Raw genomic sequence first — 26,446 nt, 5'->3', positions numbered from 1 at the left:
ATATAATTATAATGATATTATGTAGTATATAGTGTAAGTATTGTATTCCATATATATTATATATTATAATATAACGTAGGTAATACATTTATACGATTTTAATTTTAAAACTGATTTTAAACGCATATCGCTCCATTGTCAATATGTCGCATAATTTCGTGTTGAATATTGTAGACGGCTTGGTAATAATTAATATATTATATTCTACAGATAACAGACCAACTAACTGTGCGATAATATCTATGACCATGTAAAAATATATTATGTTTCAAAATTTTGGTTTTGCTTTTAACCATCCTGGTATAAATTATAAAATAAATAATATAACCTAAAACCGAGTGATACGTTTATAATTACAGTTACATTTACATTTATGGTTAAATATGCAGGCTTGTATTCAGGCTACACGTAAATAATTTAGAAAATACCTACCTATACCTATCGTTTATTCTCCTGATGGACAACGCAACATTTGCGGGCTACCTGTCTACCTATCGATTGCTATTTTACTAATATTATCTACATTCTACATTACTACATTTTAAATACTTATTACTTATTAGTAAAAAAACTATTCAATATTATATACCTACGCTTGCAAAACCGTGGTCATTTAATTTTTAGGTGAACAGAACACGCCGACTTTACAATTAATAAATAATAACATGGATAGGTATTGCTTAATGCTTTTACTATTTTTCAGACCTATTATTCCTTAATTACCACTACTCCTAAAACGGCATGTTATAATGCCTGATACGCATTGTTGGTTGAGGAGAAAGGGTAGTATAAAAGTAACTGTTTTTAAAATCGATAAGTATTAATTACTTAAAATATTTTGATGGAATTATGATTTATGAAAATTATAAAATTAAAATAATAGGTTTATGTTGATTATTGTACGCAACTGCGATATTTCCTATCAACTAATTTGAGTTTTACGCTGCCCGTTACTTGTTAAAATTAAAACCATACGATCTGCTGCTGTTCTGTTATAAGGGTTTACTCTTTTTACGTTAAAATTTGAGTTAGTGACGTTAGTGTGTATAATATAATTTGCGTAGGTATACTATATGCGAGGCGAGTGAATTAACTTTGCGTAAATAGAAATAATTAAAAATAATTTTCGAAAAAAGTTTTCAACAACGAGACGCATTTTTATGAGATTGATGCAATTTGATGCAAATTCATACACTTAATTATTTGATTATCATTACATAGGTGTACCTATATAATATTATACATAATATATGATTTATTCATTAATTATATTAATTTATATTGTTAATAATGACTATTGTTGTAATGATAATTACGTACCTATATAGATTGCAAAATATTATGCATCCGTTGCATCCAGTTTAGTTGGAATGGTAATTGACTGGAAGTTATTATCATACTTTTTATAAAATAAAAATTATAGATAAGGTCAGGTGGGGTAACAGCGACGTGGTTTTGCAAAATCTCAGTTTAATGGAACATACCATTTTACTGTATTCTTACTTGGAACAAAGTTTTTTATTATCCATTAATGAACGTTAGGAATCAGGAATTCAAAAGTGTTTTGATAATTTTTTAGTTGAAAAAAAAAATATATAAAAAAAAAGGTGTCGCACTTGTCTGCTACCGAGGTAAGTGTAAAACCAGAACTTTTAATGCAGTTTTATACAAGCTATTCCTTGGCCGGGGAAAGTGCCATAAGCTGATGAAAATCTTCAAACAAATTCCGTTGAACGAATCCAATTATTTTAATTTTATCAAGATTTGACAGACCATCAAAGTTTTTTTAATTTATAGTTAATGCATATTAGTTTTTTTAAGTTTTTAAGTTTTACAAGGTCAGGTGGGCCACCTAACCTTATTTATTATTATACGATGTGTGATTAATCATGTGAGTATTTACGTTTTTTTGTGAACGCGAGTGTTTGAGCAATTAGGATTGATCTGCTCATCACTGATCATAATATTATATTGTACTGTGGACATACGGATGACATATGACAACAGTATAAGCGTTCGGCCGAAATGATTTTTTCAGGACGGTTCGCGAAGTCGACACGGAAACGTCGGCCACGCGACCAGGAAACTATTGCGGGTACTTCAGTCAGGCGCCGTCGTCGCCATATAAACACAACCGATTTTGCATAATAAAACCGTAAGTCGTATACTGTTGATAAAAACTAAAGGTTGCATAGAAATAATGCCTATATGTTATAAGTACGCATATTTATTATTTGTACATGGTCCTTGACATTGATAATCACTAATCAGAAATCGTTTTCCGTCCGTCCGTCCGTCCGTCCGGTAACTGGGCAGTGCATATATAATATATAATAATACTACTAATAAATAAGTACCCAACTATTATGCGTAATAATTTATCATAATATTATAAATATATATGGTAGTTGTTGGAGGTATAGGTATCGCGATAATAGTATTATATTATAATAGTACCTATATTTGGTAGGTATAGTAGGGCACACGCATCGCCGATGAGGTATGGCTAATGTACTCGGTGCAACAGTGTTTTAAGATCCGTCACAGCGCGGTAATGGTACACGTTTTGGTAATTATCACACTAAATGTATAGGCAGGTACACATAAACATAATATATAATATACCTACCTATACTTGCATATAACGTATATATATATATATATATTTAGTATGTCGTGTTGACGTGTTATACCAGTTAGATAATGACGCCGCCACCTTCGCGGTATGATTCGTCGTATGTTTGTAATAATAAGACGACGCGCGGGATAGTGGTACGCATTATTATATTTACATGTGCATGGAGGGGGTTCAGCTAATTTTCCAAATACATTTTTTAGTGGGGGGCACCGTTACAGAATATATTAATATATATATTAGATAGGAATTTGGATAGGTATTTATGGGGGAATTTGGGGGAGAGTTCTACCCCATGGACCCCCCCGTAAATACGCCACTGGTGAGAGATGCGTGGGACTCGTAGAATAATACCTATAATATTATTATTATTAATTAGAAATATATATTTACAAAATATAATAAACGTTTGGGAAGAAAAATTGTTAGTTAAGACTTTCGATAAAATATGTTGTTAAATATTAACCTAACTGTCCGAGTTCGCATGAGTAGGTAGGTACAGTCGTACAGAATAGGCATAATAACTTACTAAAATAATAAACCATCAAAGTTCTATCAGATAATATATAGTCTCCCTTTTACTTTTATTAGATTGTAAATATTTTATCGAATGGTATCGATTATATATTTATAAATTATTTGATAAAAATTAACTTTGTTATCAATGACTTAGCCTACACTTCATTAAATTATACAATTAACTGTATGGTTATCTGTAGTGTATTAAATAATAAGTTATACACCTCATTTCAAGTATATTAGTATAATATATTAGGTACATATTCTTGTTTCATTGTGCTTCGGCCTGTACAGTTATAAAATAATACTCATCCATCATTATAATATATACTCGTAGTACCTATACCCATATAATTATGATCTAAATCCATAGGTAAATTAATTAATGTTGCTAATAGTTATAAAGTAAATTTATCCCAAAGCTACATTAACAGCTGTCCCACTCGTAGGTATACATCACGATGACACAATGAAATAGTATTGGTGTAATAATATGTTATATTTGTATTACTTATTACCTAATATATTATTGTTTCCGATGTCGAATGTATTATTTATAATTGGATATTTTTAACCGTTCAATAATTTATCTAAAAAAGAATGAAAATCCCAACAAAGATTTATATGATATAACGATTGTATCTTATTAATTTGAGATCCATAAATCCAAAAGTACATACATTAGACTTGTAAAAAAAAATCGTTGTATATTTATATAGAAACCAAGACAGGTACCCATCTATGTAATATTATAAATATATTATATTATGTGTGATATTGCAATAGTATAAAATATATAAATATATAATATAATAATTACATGTTTACATCCCAAGTTGTTAGCATTTCTTTTGGAAAGCATCACGTTGCGGGTATATTATAGATACCCTATGCTCGTAAGTCGTAACCATACTACATATAAACATAATATACCTAATATAAGCGTCCTGCAAGAGTTCATCAAATGGAAATAGCCGTAAGTATATAAGTAATCATATAATAGTATTGCGGTGTTCCTCGTATTATTATCAAGTTACACAAATATATTATACGTACTTATGTGATGGACCAGACAAAAATTAATTCGGCGTGTTCGGTATGCGTTCAACTTTCTTGGTGGAAACACAGTGATAACGATTAAAAATAATTACTTTTTATAATGGAACTGTGCGCCTGTGCAGGACGCAGAATCACACTTTCTCGATTGCAAAAACTCATTCGTTTCGGAGAAAGCTTTAAAAAACATTGGACAAATTAATGTTATATTAATGTTTACACGGCTGCGTATAGCTTATAAGCACAGATGAGCGATGTTCCGTAATTGAAAAATTAATACTGCGGTCAGAGCACATCAAAACGCGTCTCCTCTTCTACGCGGAGCTGTGATGGTTCAGTGGTAGAATAATGTTCGTCTGCCACGTGAGATCGTTTCCTCATGTACATTGTGGTATACATTATTCCAAATTATGTTTATTTCATATAGAAATCCTAACAATTTTAGTTGTTTACTTTTCAATTTTCTCCGACCATTTTTTTACCTTGAAATTGCGACATCTTAACTTATAGACACTTTTTTTCGTGTGCGCACTTGCACGGATGAATTTAATTTTGATGCTTGGATATTTTTATGTCTAATAAAATCTTATTTGAAAAAATTACTGTATTGTCGAATAATTTTAATGTTATGATTGATGCTACGGCTAGAAAGCACGGAAATTGATCAATTCTAATATCAGCATCAGTGGTTCAGTGGTAGAATGCTCGCCTGCCACGCGGGCGGCCCGGGTTCGATTCCCGGCTGATGCAGTAATTTTTTTTTCTCTGATACCAATCATACCATTCTGAAATTTAAATATTTTTATTATTTCTTTTCCCCGATTATTTTTCATTATTACCATCAGAAATCGAGTTGTATTTTTCATTACTTTTATGATATAATTAATAATGTTGTATTAAATTTTTTTTGAATTCAATAGTAACTGCAGTTCATTAATAGTGACTTTTGGAGACTCATATAATACACTTAACTTTTTATAATAAATATTTTTACCTATATTTTATCTATATTTTTTTATCGAAATGACTTATTTTTAAGGCTATTGAAAAAAGTTTACTCGAACAAAATAACTAACAATTTTATGAACATAAAATATTTATCAATAAAAGAGGTCATACACTCATACCAATAGTTAATTTGATGATGTATTTGCACAAACCTGTAGAAATGTAGAATATTAATTGTATTTGACACTCGTATTATGAGCACTAATGAATTTAAATAATTTATTTGTAGTTGCAGCGTTTTCATGGGCGTAACTAGGATTGAATAGTTACATGGGCTAGAGTCCTAGAAAACCAAAGTGTAAAATACACTCCCCCCTAATTAGCGTCACTGAAATTTAATAGTCACAAAAACTTTACTAAAATCAAGTATCTGTACTTCAAACACTCACAACAATTTAATTTGACATTTTTGTAGACATTTTTTTTTTTTGATAAAGGAAAACAAACTTATGAGCAATCTTGTATTAAATTTTCAAATCTTAGATTTAAAAAGAACAATTTTTACGAATTTATAACTTAAAATAATTTTCACATTTTCGTCATTGTTACGTATTGTGTCAAAATACAAATTTTAAATGCTTATAAAAAAGAAAATTGTGACATGTATTTTTAATATATTTCAACTGCTATTGTAACAATATAATAGGAGCCTTGTATTATGTTTTTATCTAACAACATTTTATTGATATTTATAGAAAAAATTAAAAACTAAAAATGTCCGTAAACAGCTCAAAACAAGTTAAATATTTTGAAAATTGTATCGTGTAAGGAAAATGCTAATACAATGCTAAGGTATAAACATTCAGTGAAAATTTCATATACTTCATTCTACAGCCATTATCGATTTTGCGTAAAAATTACGCCGATGAGCGTTTTGCAGATTTAAAAGGAATCTAGGGACTAAGAGCTTATACAGGCATTGCGTTGATTTCACAATATAAGTGTATCACAAGAATATAATAAATTGTATAAGAGTATACCAGTATACCTACCTATAAAGAGTAAAGACAAAAATAGGTATAAACGTGTAATATTTGTTACTTGAGATTTAAGATTTAAGATTATTATTTATTATCATGCCTATTTCAATATTGAAAAACCAAAAGTCAACTTCAAGGATTAAAGCTAATCTATATTATAGATTCTGTTATCAGCTGCCCTCCCTTAATTGGCTATAGTTATTACACAAATGTTTAACGCACACAAACAGTTTTTATATAAAATCGTAATGATTATTTACTTTTTAGTATTTTAACTTAAGTAGGTATATTTAGTTATCTGGAGAGTAGTGACGCTAATATTGGTGTTATAAGGTCTAAATCGGAAATGCGTACTTGTAATGAAGAAATCTTTTTATCTTCTTGCGAGAACCCTCATAAATCTCGCAGTACTCACAGAATAATAAACACAATAATACAATATTATTATAATTGTATCATTAAATTATTCCAGGTGCCGGCTCGTGTAAACAACCTAAATGTTTATTATAAAAGCCCAACGGGAACAAGCAAAAAAACGTTATTTTCGTCTTTATAAGTGCATTACTGCGGCATGCAGAGTGTAGACTATAATAATACGACCAGATGGCAGATTGTGCTGGTTTTGTAATCTCGTCGTTACGTCTCATTCACAAAGTGCAAATAACAATATAATATTGTAAATTATTGTACCTAGCAGTGTAATAATATATAAACGACACGTGAAAGATGACCCTGTGGATGAGAACCCGAGTGAGAGATGAATATGTTCGTACCTAAATAATATAATATATTATTATTATTAAATTCAACAGTGTGACGATTCCGCGACGACTCGACTGGAAACGCTATACGATAGACATAATATTATAATATATTCGTTAATATTATTGTATGTACGAAATAAAGGATAGAACACGGACTCTCTTATATATATATATAAATAATATGTATTATATACACAATAATTTAAGCATTATCTCCGTTGGACATGGGGTGTAACGGTCGGCGGCGTCGAGCATTTAATATTATTGCACATATATAGGCACATACTATGCAGGTACTTGTGAGAACAAAATATAATGTACGAAAAAAAATTATATTTATACTAAAGATACGTAAGTTTCTTTGCACTATACAGTGTACGCATAATATATTTTTATTATTATAATATAAAGCATTATTATATTGTTACACTGACCTATCTGTGTACGCACCGTATCCGGACACTTTAACACTTATCCTTGGACTGGAGTATGTGCAGCAGTTGTAGGTACCTACTGTAGTTACAGCACATTGTAATAACTACGAGATAATGATTAATGACGGTTATAATACGCGTAAACATGGTTATAGTTAATATTATACCTAAATTTATTAATTAATTGTACTTACCCACTATAGTTACTCGTATAATATAGTATACTGCTGGTATATACAAGATGTTCAAAGACTTTGGAAACACTTATAATCGTATATTGAACGTGTAACTCAATATGCACACAAATGCATAAACGATAGGAAGAAAGGTTTGGTGTATAATTTGTGCGGATGTCTGCTGGTCAATCATCGGGCGAATGTGAGCGCATTAAATTGTATAATATGCGTCTGTTCATAGAATATAATTCGTAGTTTAAATCTTATATAATATAATTATATATATTTTATAAGCATTAAGCATTAATCAGTAATCAGTGATATAGGGTAGAGCAATTTTCGGGAACATAACTTGGTGGGGGAATTCTCCGATATCGGAAGGAATGCTTGAGAATGGCCGGGAATATCAACAACTTTAGGAGTATTATTGTTTATTAACTAGTTAATATGTTATTTATTGGCATACCTCAATTATATATATATTTTTTTCATCAAATATAAATTATAATATACATACCTAGTTAAGCTGTAAGATAAAAATAATAAAATTGTAATTTTCTTTTAATCGATAACAAATTAATAATAAAAATTAAACAAACGTTTTAAATATTCAGATATAAGCATGCGCATTGTGCGTTAGTGTTAGTGCATAGGCCATTTTCATTGGAATGTTATAATGTACAATAATAATTTATGGAAAATATCTAAAATAATTATTAAATTAAAATTGAATTATGTTAAGTAATTATCTATGATACTATGCAGGATGTGAAAATGTACACATCACACATCTATAGTTGAAAGATAATAAAGATTAATATTAAAATTAAATGCCTAAGGATAAGACCCAATATTTTATTTTTCTTGCTTATTATATATTATATATTTGTTTAAAAAAGGCAAAATACATTTTTTTTTAAATAAAATTAAAATATGTTGAAAACTTTAAAAAGATTATTGCAAAAACATATTTTAAATATATTATAAATATTATATAATCATATATTAAAAGTACCAAATAACAACTTTTAAATGCTTATAATAATATATGATTTTGGTCAATCTTGATAGTATAATAAACTATTAAAATATATTATATAAATATTATGCCGAATAGAATAATATAAACATAAAATGTCTATAAGTAGAATTATAAATTTAGTAAAACAAATTTTGATCGAAAACCATTCTACAAAAGTAGATATAGTAGCATATTATTTTATGATGATTGATAGACAATAGTTTAGTAGGTTGTAGGTATATCGTATATACTATATAGTATTCCTATACATATATTATATAATTATAGCCAAGTAGAACTATAGACCTAGACACCTAGTTGTGTGTGTTAGAAAAAACCTTATATTTGCCTACTATTATTATTTATTCCCTCTCGAATCTAAATACATATTATTTAAGTAAAATGTTTATATTTACATAATATAGTACATGAATTTAATTATTAAACACGACGTGTGCGAGATGATGATCCAAGCAGCACACATCCCGCGAGTTTATGCGCCAATTACGCGCGAACTTCGCCAACTAGACTGTGATACGCGTGTATGATCATTATAACTGGTATCTTATGGCTGCACTTCAGGTTATATATGCACCGAGATGCTATTATTTTTATATTATTCTAGATACCTTCGGCCTACATGGGAGTGCCGTTGAGCAGCTCGTATTTTTTTGGTTGGTATAACACAGTGTCTGTGGGTTTCATTTCAACACGATTTGGATAAACCAACTTTAAATTTTTTTAAGTCATTTTGACCTTTCAACGATGATCGTAGGCCAAAATCGACTGAGTTACAACGAATTAAAATTCGATTAAAAATACATTTACCTATATAATATAGTAATTAAAACTTTAACTTTAACTCCAGTTAAGAGACTATAACTCACTATAATATATGAACTAATATAATAGACGTGCATAATGATAATATAGAATAATACTATATTATTTACAACTGAAATATAACCAGAAGTTTTCGTGAACCACTCAAATATGTTAAAAGTCCTAGACAAATGCCAAAGTTACTTATCCAATGAACGCGACTAAACATCTCATATTCTGTCTATATCTATGTATATGACCGTCCTCGAATAAAGTCAGTGCATATTTCTACCTATAATACTATATGATATTATGATGTTCGTTATTTTAGTTATTATTATCTATGCTGTGTATAGAAAAATACGCGTTTCGCCGACCTCGCCGCGGCCGGGTCGGGTCCTGCGTATTATACGTGTCGAATACACTCCAAAACGTAATTTACGATTGTAATGCGATTTTCTCTCTCAATTATATTATATATTATATATCATAATATAATATTGTAATATATTATTGTCAGGCGCCTGCAGGTGTACCACTGCCATCAAAACGATGTTTGAACGAGGTCGAATTGTTTATATTTCCCGTGACACAAAACTTCAAATGCGACAATGCGTTGTACTTCATAACATGATTTGCCTTACTTGACACCATGACGATGACGTTACTATCCAAACGCATATAGGTACTGCATGTCTGCATATTTTAATATTTATAGTAAGTATACATATATTATGTAATATGAATCTGAGACTATAGACAAGCGAAGGCTTTTATACATTTACCACCAATTTATATCCGTCATTTTTCGAAATAGACTAATTTAAAGCATTTAGATAGTTGAGTTTTGATTTCTCATAGGCCAAACACATTTCCTAATCTTTTTTTTTATAATAATTTATTATTTATGGATACCATACAATATATATTGAGACATTAATTAGAACAATTTAAAAACGTAAACATATATATATTATATTTGACAATCCTATTGAATAATAAAAATAATAATAATAAAAACCCATTACATTTTAATGTGATATTACATAAATTATAAATTATTTTATGAGGTATAAATAAGACATTGAAAAAGAATAATTTAAACATTATAGATATAAATGTTTTATACTACCTATTGCTAAACAAATAAAAATAAAAATAAATGTAGTCTTTCTTGGGGCATAGTACTTTGTAATATAATTTTTATAAAACCTAGGTTCTCAATTTAGAAAAACTTATAGTATAGTATAGGATAACTCCCATTTAATTCTAACTTTATAGTTGTATCCAATTTCATTCGTGAAATCCTATGTATCTTTGTTAAACTTATCATTTATCATAGTTAAAAATATTTTATACATTTGTACATTCAGTTTTGGAAATGAACCTGTATCTAACCTTCATTTTGTCAATGTTTTATTAAAAAAACCTATACTGTGCATTATAGAATTATAAAAAATAATTTATTTTTAGTAAAACTTTTCTTTTTTTTCTTCTGGTGTTTCAATTTTATTTTATTTGCAAATAATATGTTCAGTAAATAGTAACAGCACTATCTAACAATTTATTAAAATTAATTTCGTGGCCTAACCCAGTGCTTCTCAAACTGGGGACCACGGGCCGTGGTTATATTATTGGGTAGCCGTGAATTATTTATTTTATTTAAACTATTTTCTTTAAGCGTTTATAAAAAAAAACATAATTCACTTAAAATTAAGTGGGGTATGTTATTTATTTATTAAATAACCGACAATATAATTTATTATTGTAAATAATTTATCTGTTTGAAATAGTACATGTAATTTTAGCATATAATTTATGATTTTGATTAAAGGACAGTTTTACATTAAATTTAGGGGGCCCCATGACAAAAAAGTTTGAGAAGCACTGGTCTAACCTAACCGAATACCAATCGTTGATTGACCAATAGAAACACTAAATAAGATAGATAGCCCAATTTAGAGTGTTTGAAATGACAAAGGCCCGTGAACCCTCTGTTACCTATGATAATAATATACGAGTTGATTGAATCTAGAATTATTTATTAAGACTCGTATAATACAATATAATGCGTACAGATTGTATAATCACATTCATTAAAATATCCACACAAAGTGATTCATTCAAAAAATATGAAAATCTTATCATCAAAAGTATACATCACAAGTTGTTATCATATATTTTGCCCGATTTTGGCGATGAAATAAATATATTATAATGGGAAAAGATGACTCATATTATGTTTACATATTGTTATAATAGTTTGTAAATAATTACTAAATATTATAGCTAACATTATATTTATTTTTACTGATTATCAGTACTATACGCATTAAGCAGGTAATATCGTAATAGTATATTGTGATACAATTTAAAAAAAAAATTCAGGTTGAACAGTTGATTCACATCTATATGAAAAGAACTACCTACCTAAATATTTATAATTTCAATGTGTTAAAAATGATCAAAGCTTGGAAAATGAACTAATATTTTTGGTCTATCTGCCTATATATATTAGGTACTATTTACTAATTACTTATAATATTTTATGATATATTTATATTACAACTTACTATAGTAAATTATTTTACTATTGGTAAATAGTAATTAGTTATTGGTAAATCCGGTAAATGTTACATGCAAAAACATTGCATTTATTATTGGTATAATTAATCGTTAAAATAGTATATATTTATATAATGTACCTACCTATTGGCTATTATTGTTATTAACTTTAGATTCAATACCGATAGTTACCACCGCAGAACCATGTGAATAAATTCGTTGTATAAGTAGGCAATAGCATAAATTAATCTAAATGTTTTTAAAAAGTTATTGTGCCTATAAAATATAATAATATGAATAAAAGTTTCAAATTCCCGTGAAAAATTTTTTTTGAATTAAAACAAAATAATTAAAATCCTTATTTATCTTATATATAGTGTTATTAGGAAAAAATACATTAATAAAAAATTAAGTTAACGTGACTTTAAAATTAACTAACTGATTACTTACCTAGTAATTACCTTTACCTATATATCATGGAAAAAATTTAACTCGTTAAGTTAGAAGTTACTTTAAAAAAAGTAACTCGTGATATGATATTATATAACTTAGTTAAAAGTATAACTAACCTTTTTAATTTAACTTTAACTTTTTAACTCGCTAATAACTCCCAGCCTTGAAAATGATGTCATATTTAACTATTTAAAATATAAACGTGCATAGTTTCATAAAGAGTATAATAAAATAAACAATACTGTTAACTAGACACAATTGACGGGACTCGTCAAAGAAATAAACTGGGGAGCATTAAAAACTGAAATTAAAATACTATATAATATAATTAAATTTTTAAAGATCTTCATGAAATAAGTTTGGTAACGATAAAGTTGAATAACTTACATTAATGTTAACAAAAATCACAAAAATCTACCTACAATTTATTTATTTTTAGTTGAAAATGTATAACATTTTAATTTTTATAGCTATAAGGCTTGAATTCTTGGTTCCTCTTAAGTTTTTCTTACAGAAACTCAAAAATCTCAAAAATAAAAAATAAATGCACAATTTTTTTAGACATTTGAAGTTCAAATCAAAAATTTATATTTAAACGAAACATAAAGGTCTTGGTTATTTTGTTATATAATGCAAAAAAATATTATTCGTAGTGACTAGAAGCTTTTGTTTCAAAATAATTTGATTTATTTTATGATATTTATAGGTACAACACAGGTATTCACACTGTTCAACGGTAATCGGTAAGTAGATTCCTTTATAGGAATGTATTATTATGTATTATTATGTAAATAATTGTAATTTACTATATGTGGTTTGTTTTTGGCATTAATTAGTTCAACTTACCTTATTACTATCGGAAAAATAAATTACAAATAGTAATATTAATGTAGAATAAAAGATCTCTTAGAAATATAGGCTGGACAGGTCATCGTTTCCACTCAGAATCAATTTTTCATCAAATTCTAATATTTAACACATCCGTTGCAATAATGACCTACCCAATGACAAAGTAGACTCGACATCTACTATACCTATATGGCTATATTAGTATATTATATACTACATCAGACCAAGTTCACCGATTTTCAATGTATTTACGTTTTTACATGTGGGTTCTATATTATATGGCACATATTCTGGCTCCTGCAAGTGGATTGTAATCGTGTAAGACAATTTTCACAGCAAACTAAGCATATTATAATAATAACCGTTAGCTACTTACGGCTAAAATATTATATTTTAACGAGTGACTATGACATTGTATATTATTACCATTACACATTATTTACATCAGTTCTCGTGATATATTATAACGTCACTGAGACAATTACTCCTCATCGACTTAAATTAAAATATAATATATGTTCTACACATAATTATTTTTATTTTTTCACGCATAACGTTTCTGCAAAATATCTTCTCAACGCGTTTACTCCATTTTGGTTAAATTTCATCAAACCAGCATCAGCATCAGTGGTTCAGTGGTAGAATGCTCGCCTGCCACGCGGGCGGCCCGGGTTCGATTCCCGGCTGATGCAATTAATATTATTGTGTTTAAGTTTCTGACATTTTCATTTTATCTTTTTTCCTCATTAGTTTTTTAGTTTTCATTACGATTTATGTTACTAATTTCAATATTATTAATCAACTTTTATTTTTATGCTCAATTCAACAATTATATAGATCTCAGCTGCAAGGCCGTAACTGAAAAAAAATTTGGGAGGGGGAGGTCCAACATGTTTTTTATATGGATACTGAACACTTATCATTTTTACGTTCATAATATAAAAACTCTTGTTCTCCTTTTATAAATTTCAGGGGGGGCACCAGTTACGGCCTCTCTCAGCTGGTTCCCGCCGCCCGAAGATACTGATGCGGCTTATAGACGAGGATCAGCCGACTGATTTTAACTAACTAATAATATACATTTATTTTATACCTAGGTAATATGATTTATTGGAGATTTTATCGGTGATTGGATACCGATATGTTTGTTGCACCCCAATAATCTTACGATATTTTTTTTGTAAAATTGTTTTTTTTTACAAAAACCAATTTATACTTAAAAAGTTTTAGTCCAAACAAATTTGATATTAAAAAAATAGTGTTAATAGACCTAGGGTGTAAATTATTTGTTATAATAGTAATTTTTCAAGATTAACAAAACTAAGGGTCCATTCGCTGCACTTACTAACACGTGCTTACGAATTCTACAGTTCGAATATATCAAAATACTTAACGTCAGCATAAGCATCAGTGGTTCAGTGGTAGAATGCTCGCCTGCCACGCGGGCGGCCCGGGTTCGATTCCCGGCTGATGCAGACAATATTATTGTTTCTGACATTTTCGTTTTATCCTTTTTCCAATTCTAAATTTTTTTAATTTTCTTTATACAATATTACTTATATTATTAGTCAACTTTTTTTTTTATGCTCAATCCAACTGTAGATCTTAGCAGGTTCCCGCTGTCTGGCACCCTGTGATGATTGATATATGACGTATATGACGAGGATCCGACAACCCATGTGGCCATGTAGTTTTTTTTCTAAGAGTCAGAAAAATTTTGACGAATTAAATATTAATGTATGTATTATATTACGGAGAATAGGTACCGATTTTTATTGCACCACAAGATCTGTACTTACAATATTATTCTTTTTTTTATGTCAAATGTATAAATATATATATTTTAATTTTTGTTTAAACAATTTGATTAGTGGATATGATTGAATGTTCCAAAATTGGGGTTAAAAGTGAAAATCATAAGGTGTAAATTATATTTTGTTATAAAATACATTTTTCTAATATTAAAAAAATCGGGTATAGGGGGGGACTAGGGAGCCCTCGTGTTCTGTGGTTCAGGACTTAACTGTGATTTATGATACTTCAATACGTTATACACCCTAAATTTGAATTCAATATGCACTTGTGTTCCTACGGTAAACAATATCGAAATTCTAAAACGATCTCAACAGCATCAGTGGTTCAGTGGTAGAATGCTCGCCTGCCACGCGGGCGGCCCGGGTTCGATTCCCGGCTGATGCAGAAATTTTTGGAAATTTTTCTAAACATCATATTATATTCAACATTTATGTGATATTTACTTATTCATATAATATATTCAAGCAATTTACTTTTATGTTTTTTTGTTTTAATGTTTTTTTGATATTCCTATACGCTATAATATATGGGTCGACGGTTCTTATTTATAAATTATAATGTTATTAACATATTATAAACACATGACTTTATAAAATACAAACTGCATGCATATAAAAGCTAGTTAATTTTTTTTGACAGACGAATACTGTTATGTCAATATATACACAGCACAGTCACACAGATAAACACAATTAGGTACTGTAGACAATCTATGAACTATACGTCTATACTCTATAGTCAGGTATACAGAAATCGTCAACTCTGGAATTTTTAATCTTTCGTAATATTGTAAGAATATACGTCTTAATATAGCTAATGACATATTCTAGTGTCTAGACGACTAGACGTATAATGTATATTCAAAGAGATGCTACACTGTTTTCAGTTTCCATTATAAATAATTATTGGTCATTGGTCATCACTATCAGAAATTCAGTAATAAGCACACAACACAGTATCACCAAATAATATACTAAAAAGGTTGGTCTTCTATCTAATATTTTTGTGTCTATCATCACGGTTTGGGGCAGTAAAACTACTTCGATTTTCTTCAACAGTATCTTGTTTGATGGTAAAGTGAATCTAGTTAGTGCATTCGGGAGGTCAAATTTTAAAATTTTAAATAGTTTTCAAAAGCGCCAGGAAAAACAACATAAAATTTAAGAAAAAACGATAATTTTTACGCAAAATCGGTTTTTGACAAAATCGATTTTGGTTTTTGGTGTAACAATAAAACAAATGAACGTATATACAAGAAATTTTCACTGGTTGTTTATATTTGCATTTTCTATTCACGATAACATTTTCAAAATATTTTTAAATATTTTGATTTGTTTTGAACTGTTTAGGAACATTTTCAGTTTCCAATTGTATTAGTCTTTTTTTCTATGGTAGTCAACTAAACTTTATTTGTTAGGTAAAAAAACTTTAAAATTTAGTACAAGGCTCCTACTAAATTGTTACAATGGCATTCAAAAATATTGAAAATCCTTAGTCACAGTTTTTTTTTATAAGCATTTAAAGTTCAAATCTTGACAAAATACCGAAAAATGACGAAAATTAGCAAATTATTTTGAGTTAAGAATTCATAAAAAATTTCCTTTTTTAATCTGAGATTTGAAAATGTAATACAAGATTATTCATAAGATTGTCTACCTTTATTAAAAAAAAAAAAATGTCTACAAGCAAATCAAATTTAATTTTCATGAGTTCATATTTTTCACAATATTGGATATTCACTCGATTTCTCATGTAGCGGTTTTGTTATTTTGTTGTTATTCAAAAATGAATAACTGTAAATACAAGAAAATATTTTAATATGAATGTTTATATTTTCATTTTCTATACACCATTAAATTTTGAAAATATTTTGACTATTTTTGAGCTGTTAACGGACATTGTCAGTTTTAAATTTATTTTGGTTTTTTTTTCTATAAATATCAATAAAATTTTATTTGTAGGGTAAAAAAGCGTGAAAATGTAATACAAGGCTCCTGAAATATTGCTACAATAGCAGTTGAAAAATATTAAATATACATATGCACAATTTTTTTTATAAGAATTTAAAGTTCGAATTTTGACAACATTTATCAAATTTAAAATTTAATAATTATTTTGTAGTTAAAAATGTATAAAATGTTCAACTTTTATAGCTAAGGATTGAAAATTTAAAACAAGGTTCCACATAAATAGGTTATATATAAATTACTTTATTCACAATAATATCATCAAATATACTTCGTAATATCATAGGCTGAGTGACTTTTCGCTCAGAATCGTTTTTCTTAAACAATGAATAATGATATTATATCATTGAATTTAAATTTAATACCATCCATAACAGTGACCCACAGTAACCTTCTGTACAGCAGAGCGACACCCATTTTCCCACTTTTGTTTTTATTAATGGTTGAATACTTGAATTAAACAATTAAGCCAATGTTGATATTTAAACTTCGACAGTAATAAATAAGGGTATTGTTAAAAACTTCTACATAAGCATCAGTGGTTCAGTGGTAGAATGCTCGCCTGCCACGCGGGCGGCCCGGGTTCGATTCCCGGCTGATGCATAAATTTTTGTACCTATTTTAATTATTTTTGTTGTTTCTTTTCCCAATCTTATTTAAATTATTATTTATTAGTTATTATGATATTTATCTATTTATTTTTACTTGCCTTCTAAAAAATTTTATGCATATTAATGAACTCTCAAAATTCAAATGGTCCAAGCGAAATTCAGAAGCTCGTTATATCCACATTTGAGGTGGCCTGGAAAAACTTAATTTGGTAAAAAGCTTGATGCGGAATTAAAATATATTTTTACTAATAGGTACTTGTAGTGGTTATGATCCGTTAAGGAATAATAACGCATATCTAATAAGAAATATATATATATGGAGAGAGAGAGAGAGAGAGAGAGCATAGGAGATCGTGAAAACAAATAAAATCTAAAGGTTGAAAATAGTTAAGAAAAAACCTTCTTTGGGACTATATACATAAGCGTATTTAGACGGAGTATATAGAAGGAGCTTAGAAGTTAGGGGTCTTAGCCAGACACTCAGAACTTTAGCCTCTCTAGAAGCTCAACGAAAAAATTTAAAAATCAAATTCCTTCTCTCCCCAAAATCATTTAACGAAAATAAGTATAGTGGCAAGTGGGGCTATAATAGAATAGGTAGCCGCCTCCTCATAACATATTACATCACCATAAACCTAAAGGACATGGTACCTTACACACCTATATTCATTATTCGGAACGTAAATTGCAATTTGTAAACACTCGTTACCTATATAAAAGTATAACGCATAATTTTATTATTATATTATCATATCAAAAATAATAATAATTAGCACTTTGACATTTGTGACGTTCTCAATCCTTGACACCTTGCACGGTTTGCAAACCCGATTTTAGTAATCTCGAAGTCATAATAATAATAACAAATGTAATTGTAGGTTGGTACTTTGGCAGGGAAGTTGTATACAATTTACGTCCTAGAATCCTACTCATCATAATATGAGTACATATCAAACCCTATGTAGGGTAATATTTTAATCACGGCCTATGTACGCTACTGTCATATATAATATAATATTATTATTTATTATAATATACATACGATTGCAGGGCGTAGGTTTAACAAATATTTTCCATATTTAAGTGTAATTTCAGTTTAAAACTGTAGTCAAATATACGCATCATATTACTTACATTTATATTAATATATTAACCTAACACACAGTGGTGGTCTGAATTATTGGCAGCGTCATGTGGATAGACATTTGAAATTTTATTTATCTATAACATTAAATAATGAAATTATTGGATTAGCCAAAACATGAAATAATAATGTTACCATGTTGCTATGTAGGTCAATGGCGTACCTAGGATTTTGGCTGTGATTTTATTTTGTTGGGGGAGGGAGGAGAGACTGATATTTCGTTAAATGGTGAAAAATGGGAAGCTTAATAATTAGGATCAGTTATGGGATCTCTCATATGTTTGGTATGCTGATGCCGATGTACGTTGCCACGTTGCAGGTATATGCATTATTATATCATTTTAACTTTTAGACTTTTGCAGCAACCTGCTTAATGAATTCATGGAAAATTAAAATATAAATGTGCACAATATATAGGTATAGTTACGATTTAATGGTCAGTAAAAGGATTTTTTATCTTAATTATAATTTAAAAATTTTCCCGACATATCAGCACCTACGCCGCTGATTGTGGGTTAGTGGCGTACGCAGGATGTATCAATGGGGGAGGGGGCTTGAAAATTAGTTACGATTTTATTTTTATTTTGTCCAGTCTAATAATTTCAGACGTTTATTTGAGGTATTTTAAAATGTTTGTAACTTCTCAACTTTTCTGGTAGAAAAAAATAAATGCTCTGATCATAAACTTCGAGCCCGATGTATGTTTTTGGAAGCAAATTGGATCTAGTTGGTGCTTTTAGGAGGTCGGAATTGAAAATGCTTAGTGCTTTTTAAAATAGTTGGAAAAAAAAAAATGAAAATTTATTAAAATTGTTTGGTAACCAGCTTGGTTATACCATCCTTACTTGGATTGTATTTGATTAATTAAAATTTTTTTTTTCTATAAATGTCAATAAAAAATTATTTATCCGATCAAAAAGCTTAAAAATGTGGTACGTAAGTTTTTATTATAGCTAAAATATTAATGATTCATAGGCATCATGGTTATTTTTTATAAGCATTTAAAATTCAAATTTCGTCAAAACCACAGTTAATTTGTAGTTCAAAACTTATACAATATTAAATGTGTATAGCTAAGGCTAGACAATTTAATACAAGGTCTTTCATACAAGTAATTTATACTTTTATCGAAAAATTACAGATAATTTATGAAAATTGGTATGCAAATACAATGTTTTTTTTCAAAAATGAATTCATTCTGATATAGCATATTATATGAAATTTATGTCTTGCTTACTGTAGTTGACAGTTGAAACTTGATAAATATTTTTTGAAAAAGTAATAATATTACGGGCAATAGTAATTGGTCCTTAGCCACTGTTGTGGGTGGTATATCGTATAATATGTATACTTGTATCATGAATAGTGAATACTCAATACAGACTGTATTATAGCTGTATACCTATTACTTACTACCTAGGCACCAATACATTACCTATAGTACCTACCTATCTGAACAATAATAATTATATATTAAAGCTACTAGACATATTATACAACATTTTACATTAAAAAAAATTGCTTGATTGCTGTTATTCAAATTATAAATTCTTTAAAACGTTTTTTAGTTAGGTTTTTACTTATTTATGGTTTTAAATATTTTTAAACTAATTTTATCAGCAGTATACTATAGCCACTATAGGTAGTATTATTTACTATATAGGTATAATAATATTATTATAATATAATTTCCAGCACAGTTGGCATAGTCTTCAAAGTTATTTTTAAAAAAAGTAGATCAATAGATAACATGTAGATAATATATCCATATAGTTGTAATAGGTACCTACCTTATCTATGTAAAATGTTAACAATAAAAAATAATATAAAAGTACAAAAAAACACAGATAGTAGTAAGAATAACATCGTACTATTGTAACATATATATAGTACACACGTTCATCATTATTTATTGGTGAATGTGAATTGTTTATTTTTATTTATTTTTAACACTTTTAATATTTAAAATTTAAATAGGAACATTTTGTCACAGTTATGTATGAGCATCAGTGGTTCAGTGGTAGAATGCTCGCCTGCCACGCGGGCGGCCCGGGTTCGATTCCCGGCTGATGCATAAAATTTTTATACATTTTCATTTTGCACGGCTTAACAATTTAATTTTCCATTTTACAATGTTTTTAAACTTTTAAGTATTGTATATAATTATATTATTATTTTATTATTTTACACAATATCCTGCACCGCATGAATTAAAAACGAGTAAAATCCCATTTTTAAAACAATAGAGTTTATTATTATGAAAAATTACATTGTTATTATGCACTGTGCAGGCAATTTATACAAATTGCGAGCATCATCTATAAATTATAATACCTAGATATTAATCTAAGTTTCCCTTTCCGACTCAGGCTATAATTTCGATGACTTTTTGAAAGATGTCATCGGCCTTTCAACCAGAGTTACGTAATATTGGTTCAATTATGTATATTTTTTTGCAATTTTCTCGAAAACAAAGAAGCACGTATGATTAAGTATTTAAGTGTATAGTAATAGTTCTAAAATATCATTAACCGTGGGAAATAATACACGCGTTTATGGCCAAATATTGTGGTGTACTAATTATTTTTGCGTGGGCATACGTCTATCACGAACTTGTTCTGTTGTACTTCATAAATGTGAATTCGGAATTAATAATAATAATTATTGTTATACGTTTTTTATAGTGACATTAATAACAATATATTATATTAAGTCGCGTACACACTTGTAACAATTTCTGTTACGCCGTAACGCCGTAACACCGTTCCCCCAGTTGTCGGTAAATTTGGCCGCATCAAAGGATGTTACGCGCAAATGTTACAAGTGTGTACGCGGCTTCAGAATGACGTACCTACTGTGCAGGTTAAAATCGCGTACCTATACTATTTTTTAATTAGTATGTATATTAATATAAACACGCACGTGATATTTATCATAAATCATAATACATGTATGTGAGCATTGCGACTAACAATACTTGTATGTTGCAAGCTGCAAGTTGCAGGCTATAATGCGAAACATATAGGTAGGTATATGAAGTTTAGGAAATATCTTCCACCTGCAGGACTATGACATATTGTCAACTTCAGTAGTTCTGTGTAGTATTATAATAATATTATACATAAAAAGTAAGATCTACAATAGAACTTGATATCGAAGGACAAGGTTAGTGATATATAATATTATGCGTACATAATATTGTATACAGAATTTGCTATTATATTCGAGTATAGGTATATATTATACGAATATGCGTACCTACCTGTTGCTTACACACTTCAACTCAAAGGACATTTCAAACAAACCGAGAATAAACTCGAAACGTATTTCACGTTATTTTATATGAAATCATTAAGTTCAACAACAATAAAAACTTAATACAACAACTGTAATTACGCGTACAGCTGTAGCAGGTAGGCTAATGTCGAAATTCCTATATTTTTATAATATTTACATTTACATTTTATTGTTTATATATTCTATAAGTACCTATATTAGTATATAAAGAAAACATTTTTAAACGAATAATTTTTACTGTTTTTATTATTTGTTGAAATTTTTTTTTGATTGCCGATTATGGTAATTAAACGTATACGTTATTGTAGCCTGTAGCCGATTGAAATAACGCATACCTAATACCTATGTATCAATTTACTACAGACTTTTGATGATTTTACACTGTGTTGAATGTTGATATTACATTATAGACGGGTAGTACCAGGATAGGTTAATATTCTAGGTTAATTCTACACCAAATATTTTCTACTTAACATTACGCAGTCGGTTATTTAATATTCAGATTTGAATACAATATGATACTATAATTAAATTAATTGTTTGGTATTATAAATATTTAAATATTATATATTATATTTATAGCGACCCTAGCTATTAAAATACCTATTTCCCGTATCGTTATTTTATTGTGTGGACGTGGTGATAAATCGGCTGCGCAAACTCCATACTTAGGTATGTTTTTAGCTGTATAGGTAATAGTATCTAGTAACAAATAAAAAATTACGTTGGTTTTATTGAAACATATTTGACTTATAAGTTACAATTATATATATGTATAGGTTTATTATAATGCAGATTAATTATTTTTGTTATGTATGGACTCTGTTGATTTTTCAAACCTCGAAATTATATAATAAGCAAAGGTATTAATAAATACTCTTTTTTCAGATTTTATCCAATCGAATGATAACAGTCTTAGATAAATCAGAAAATTTAAATCTTTAACATATTCGTCTTGATATCAAAAATTAAATTCCCATATTATAAATTATAGTAGTATACATAACCTACCTATTGGCTATTTGCTATTGCCTAGTACCTAAGTATATAAAGTACAAACCATATTTTTGAAAAAAAAAATAAATACCTACGTGTATTATAATACTAAATACACGTTGCCACTATTCACTAATGGCTTTTATTTTTTAAATGTATTATGTACGAAATATGTAAATAAATAGGATCTAAAACATTAAAAATGTATTAACTCAATTACGTGTTTCTAATAGTGCCATTTCTTCTCATAATTTAAAAAACGTTAATATAATATTATACATAGGTATTATTATATATTTTAAATGCAGGTATCTGGTATATGCTCTAATTACCTACTGCAGGCTATTATTCTGTGGTACTTTCGAGCTCTAGAAACTTTTTTTAGTACAAATTGAATTATTATATTCTCAACACCCGTATATTTCGTGTAATGTAAACACCAGGATACTGCTGGAAATGCCATATTATTGAACAAATACACACTCTCTTTACAGTTAAATTTCAATTTCATTCATTTTCTATAATATATAAACAAAGCTACAAAAACTGTAATCTATGCCATATTATAAGTTTAGTAGATTTGATTATGCGCAAGTATGAAAATATACATATACATAATACAAACAAGTTGTTTTAATTTAATTTAAAGTTATCACAATCAATCGGTTTAAATTATTATATCATCAAGAAACTCGTTAACGTCGCTAAAAAGCGCGCATGCAAGAAACACGACGTCAAGTTAACTATATTATACCTAATATTATGAGATAGGTACTGCGATATATATATTATTATGCTTATTATTTATTATATTGAATAACCTATCCAACAATCCTAAATAGTTTTTCATTCTGGGTTTATAAACTAATTTTATATTAAGTGTTGATTAAAAAACTATTAAAAATAAAGTATTTTAAGTTATTTTGTGAAATAATAATAGATATTAAATAGTATTTGAACATTTTATGGATATCACATCGTATAATCATATTATTATACTTCATATACTCAAGTACTACGTATGCTGTTTTCTATAGGTACCTACCTGATATCAAAGGTCTCTGTTGCGCTCGTCCGTTGGTCCGGATGATTCGCTTCATGCACGCGGACACGACCCTAGGCTTTTCGTTCATTGTTGCGGCAAAGTCACACGAATGATAACAGCGATACAAAGCAGTATATAATATAGTTAAGATGTATCACTTGACAGTGCAGGGGCGATGAATCCGACACAGCGATCCGGAGTGGCACGTCGGAAACGAATTACGAAAACGCTCGACTATCTTAATACCTATATACGCACTGTAGGATAACCTACCTACTACGAATTTGATTTACGATTTAGATCATCGTTGGCGACGCGCGTAAACGGTATTATAAACGCGGCCGTATAAGGAAAACGGAATGAGAATAACGACGACGGAAAAAATTAATAATAATAAAAAAACACAAAAAAACGATTGTAAACCGGACGGCGCGTGCGTGATCGTGCTATTGCTGCAGCGCCAACCCGACGTCCGACTGATGCCCGCGAAAACCGCGTGCCATGTGCCCGGTGAAAAATAATTAAAAACACTTTAGGTATGTATTTACTATTATTATTATTATTTTCGCGTTGTTTTCTACAAACGTCGCGGCGGCGGCCGAACGTCCTTCTCAATCCGACAGATCCCACTCTCCTGACTGTAACGTACCACGACGCGTGCAGTGAATTGCAGCCTGCAGCTAGCCACACTACTGCAACCGTCCACAGGTATACCTATATAATATTATAATGGTATATACGCCGTATACTCGTATTATTCACGTATAGGTATTATATTTTGTTGTAATATAATAACAATAAGTCGTCATGATGTGCGGTGTTGTTATTAATTTTTCTTATCGTCACCAGTGTCATAATAATTATTAGATATATTATATTATTATACAGAGGAGTCGTGTGAGAGGTGCATTAGATTTGTAAATATTTAATAAAAAAATATTACTATTTGCGTATGTATGTATACTATAGGCAATTCGTTTTACTGGCGATACAAATTAGTAATTAGTAATTATTTTAAATTGTTGAGATTTGTATTTTAAAAAAATGTTTACAGTTTGAAGTGATTATAACGCTACGTTAGTATGAAATTAATCTAATTTTTACTATTTCTTATCATAGTGATTTTTTTAGGATATTTAAAAATAATATTTAATGACATATTATATAACATATAACTAGTATACAGTCATACAATCACAAAGAATGCATCCGACTTTGGTTGTTCACATTGTCAAATCGAAAAACCACTGAAGTTTTTCCTGATTTTACTAATTTGTCTTGGAAATTCATAAAAATGCTAAAAGATGGCTTCAGAAGCGACTGATAAGTTCAAATTAAATTTAAGAGTTTATCAGTGTTATCATTTACCTAGTTACCTATTTGTTTTCATTCCACTGTGGTGACTCCATAACGGCACAACATAAGTAGTTTCTCACACTAAATGTCTAAGGCTAAGCAAGGATTCAAATGCCATATCAATATTGTACATAATATAGTGCTTAAGAGTGCTTTTATTCAAAGCAACACCAAGTTTAAATAATAATATTACTTAAGTGTTATTAGTTGGCTCATTGTGCATAATAGGCTGTTCAGCTGTGTAGGACACAACATTTGTGAGAGTATCCCTGTGCTATATTCGCTTTTAACATTATAAAACCTATCTATATTAGTCAAGTTTTGTAAAATTTACCTAAATACTTAGCCACAGTTAAACTGAAAAAGCTTCAATATAAAAAATTATCCGAATTTTAAAATGTATTATAATATTTATAAATAACAAATAATATTAGTTAATTTGTATTTGAAAAGTATGAATATTCTAAAACTCAAATAGGAAATTGTATATTGTATAAATAATATTATATAAGTAAAATGTCTTGTTTTTCTTAGATAGTTTAGACAGGAGGTATTTAATGGTATATAATGGCATCTATGTTATCCACTATAATTATAAATCAACTATATCTGAAAAATAATTCTAAGCGGAGACTTATTCAATTGTCATCGAAAATTCGCTATGCTTAATAAACTACTGAAATTCAAAAAATGAACCTACTTGAACTTAAAAGTTTAAAATAAATATACCAACTAACGATTTCAAACCAATGAATTATATTAATAAATAAATATACTATATTCTAAAAAAATTTTTTTAAACGCAAATTTTTTTTACAATAATTACAATAATTACTATTAAAATAATTTGCTTCTGAAATTTTTATTTTGCAAGAGATAGGTGTGTATTTGATATTTAATGTTTTTGACACTGTTATTGTCTATTGAGCATAC

General features: G+C 28.7%; 1 protein-coding gene and 6 non-coding genes across 7 annotated transcripts in view; 6 read left to right on the top strand and 1 right to left on the bottom strand.

Moving 5' to 3' along the window:
- LOC132947946 (uncharacterized) overlaps positions 1-24,662 on the bottom strand; it is a 49,386-nt gene extending 24,724 nt beyond the window's left edge. Inside the window, exon 1 of the mRNA XM_061018208.1 lies at positions 24,158-24,662. Coding sequence (XP_060874191.1) covers positions 24,158-24,245 — 88 coding nt within the window. The 5' untranslated portion in view covers positions 24,246-24,662. The remainder of the gene's footprint in view (positions 1-24,157) is intronic.
- Trnag-gcc (transfer RNA glycine (anticodon GCC)) lies at positions 4,890-4,960 on the top strand. Its single transcript has one exon. It is a non-coding gene; the product is annotated as a tRNA-Gly (tRNA).
- Trnag-gcc (transfer RNA glycine (anticodon GCC)) lies at positions 13,904-13,974 on the top strand. The gene has a single exon. It is a non-coding gene; the product is annotated as a tRNA-Gly (tRNA).
- On the top strand, positions 14,687-14,757 carry Trnag-gcc (transfer RNA glycine (anticodon GCC)). Its single transcript has one exon. It is a non-coding gene; the product is annotated as a tRNA-Gly (tRNA).
- Positions 15,411-15,481, top strand: Trnag-gcc (transfer RNA glycine (anticodon GCC)). The gene has a single exon. It is a non-coding gene; the product is annotated as a tRNA-Gly (tRNA).
- Trnag-gcc (transfer RNA glycine (anticodon GCC)) lies at positions 17,597-17,667 on the top strand. The gene has a single exon. It is a non-coding gene; the product is annotated as a tRNA-Gly (tRNA).
- Trnag-gcc (transfer RNA glycine (anticodon GCC)) lies at positions 20,823-20,893 on the top strand. The gene has a single exon. It is a non-coding gene; the product is annotated as a tRNA-Gly (tRNA).
- Positions 24,663-26,446: the final 1,784 nt, after the last annotated feature.

This window comes from Metopolophium dirhodum, chromosome 6, assembly GCF_019925205.1.
Source record: "Metopolophium dirhodum isolate CAU chromosome 6, ASM1992520v1, whole genome shotgun sequence".
NCBI lineage: Eukaryota > Metazoa > Arthropoda > Insecta > Hemiptera > Aphididae > Metopolophium > Metopolophium dirhodum.
This window is presented reverse-complemented; position numbering and strand designations above follow the sequence as displayed.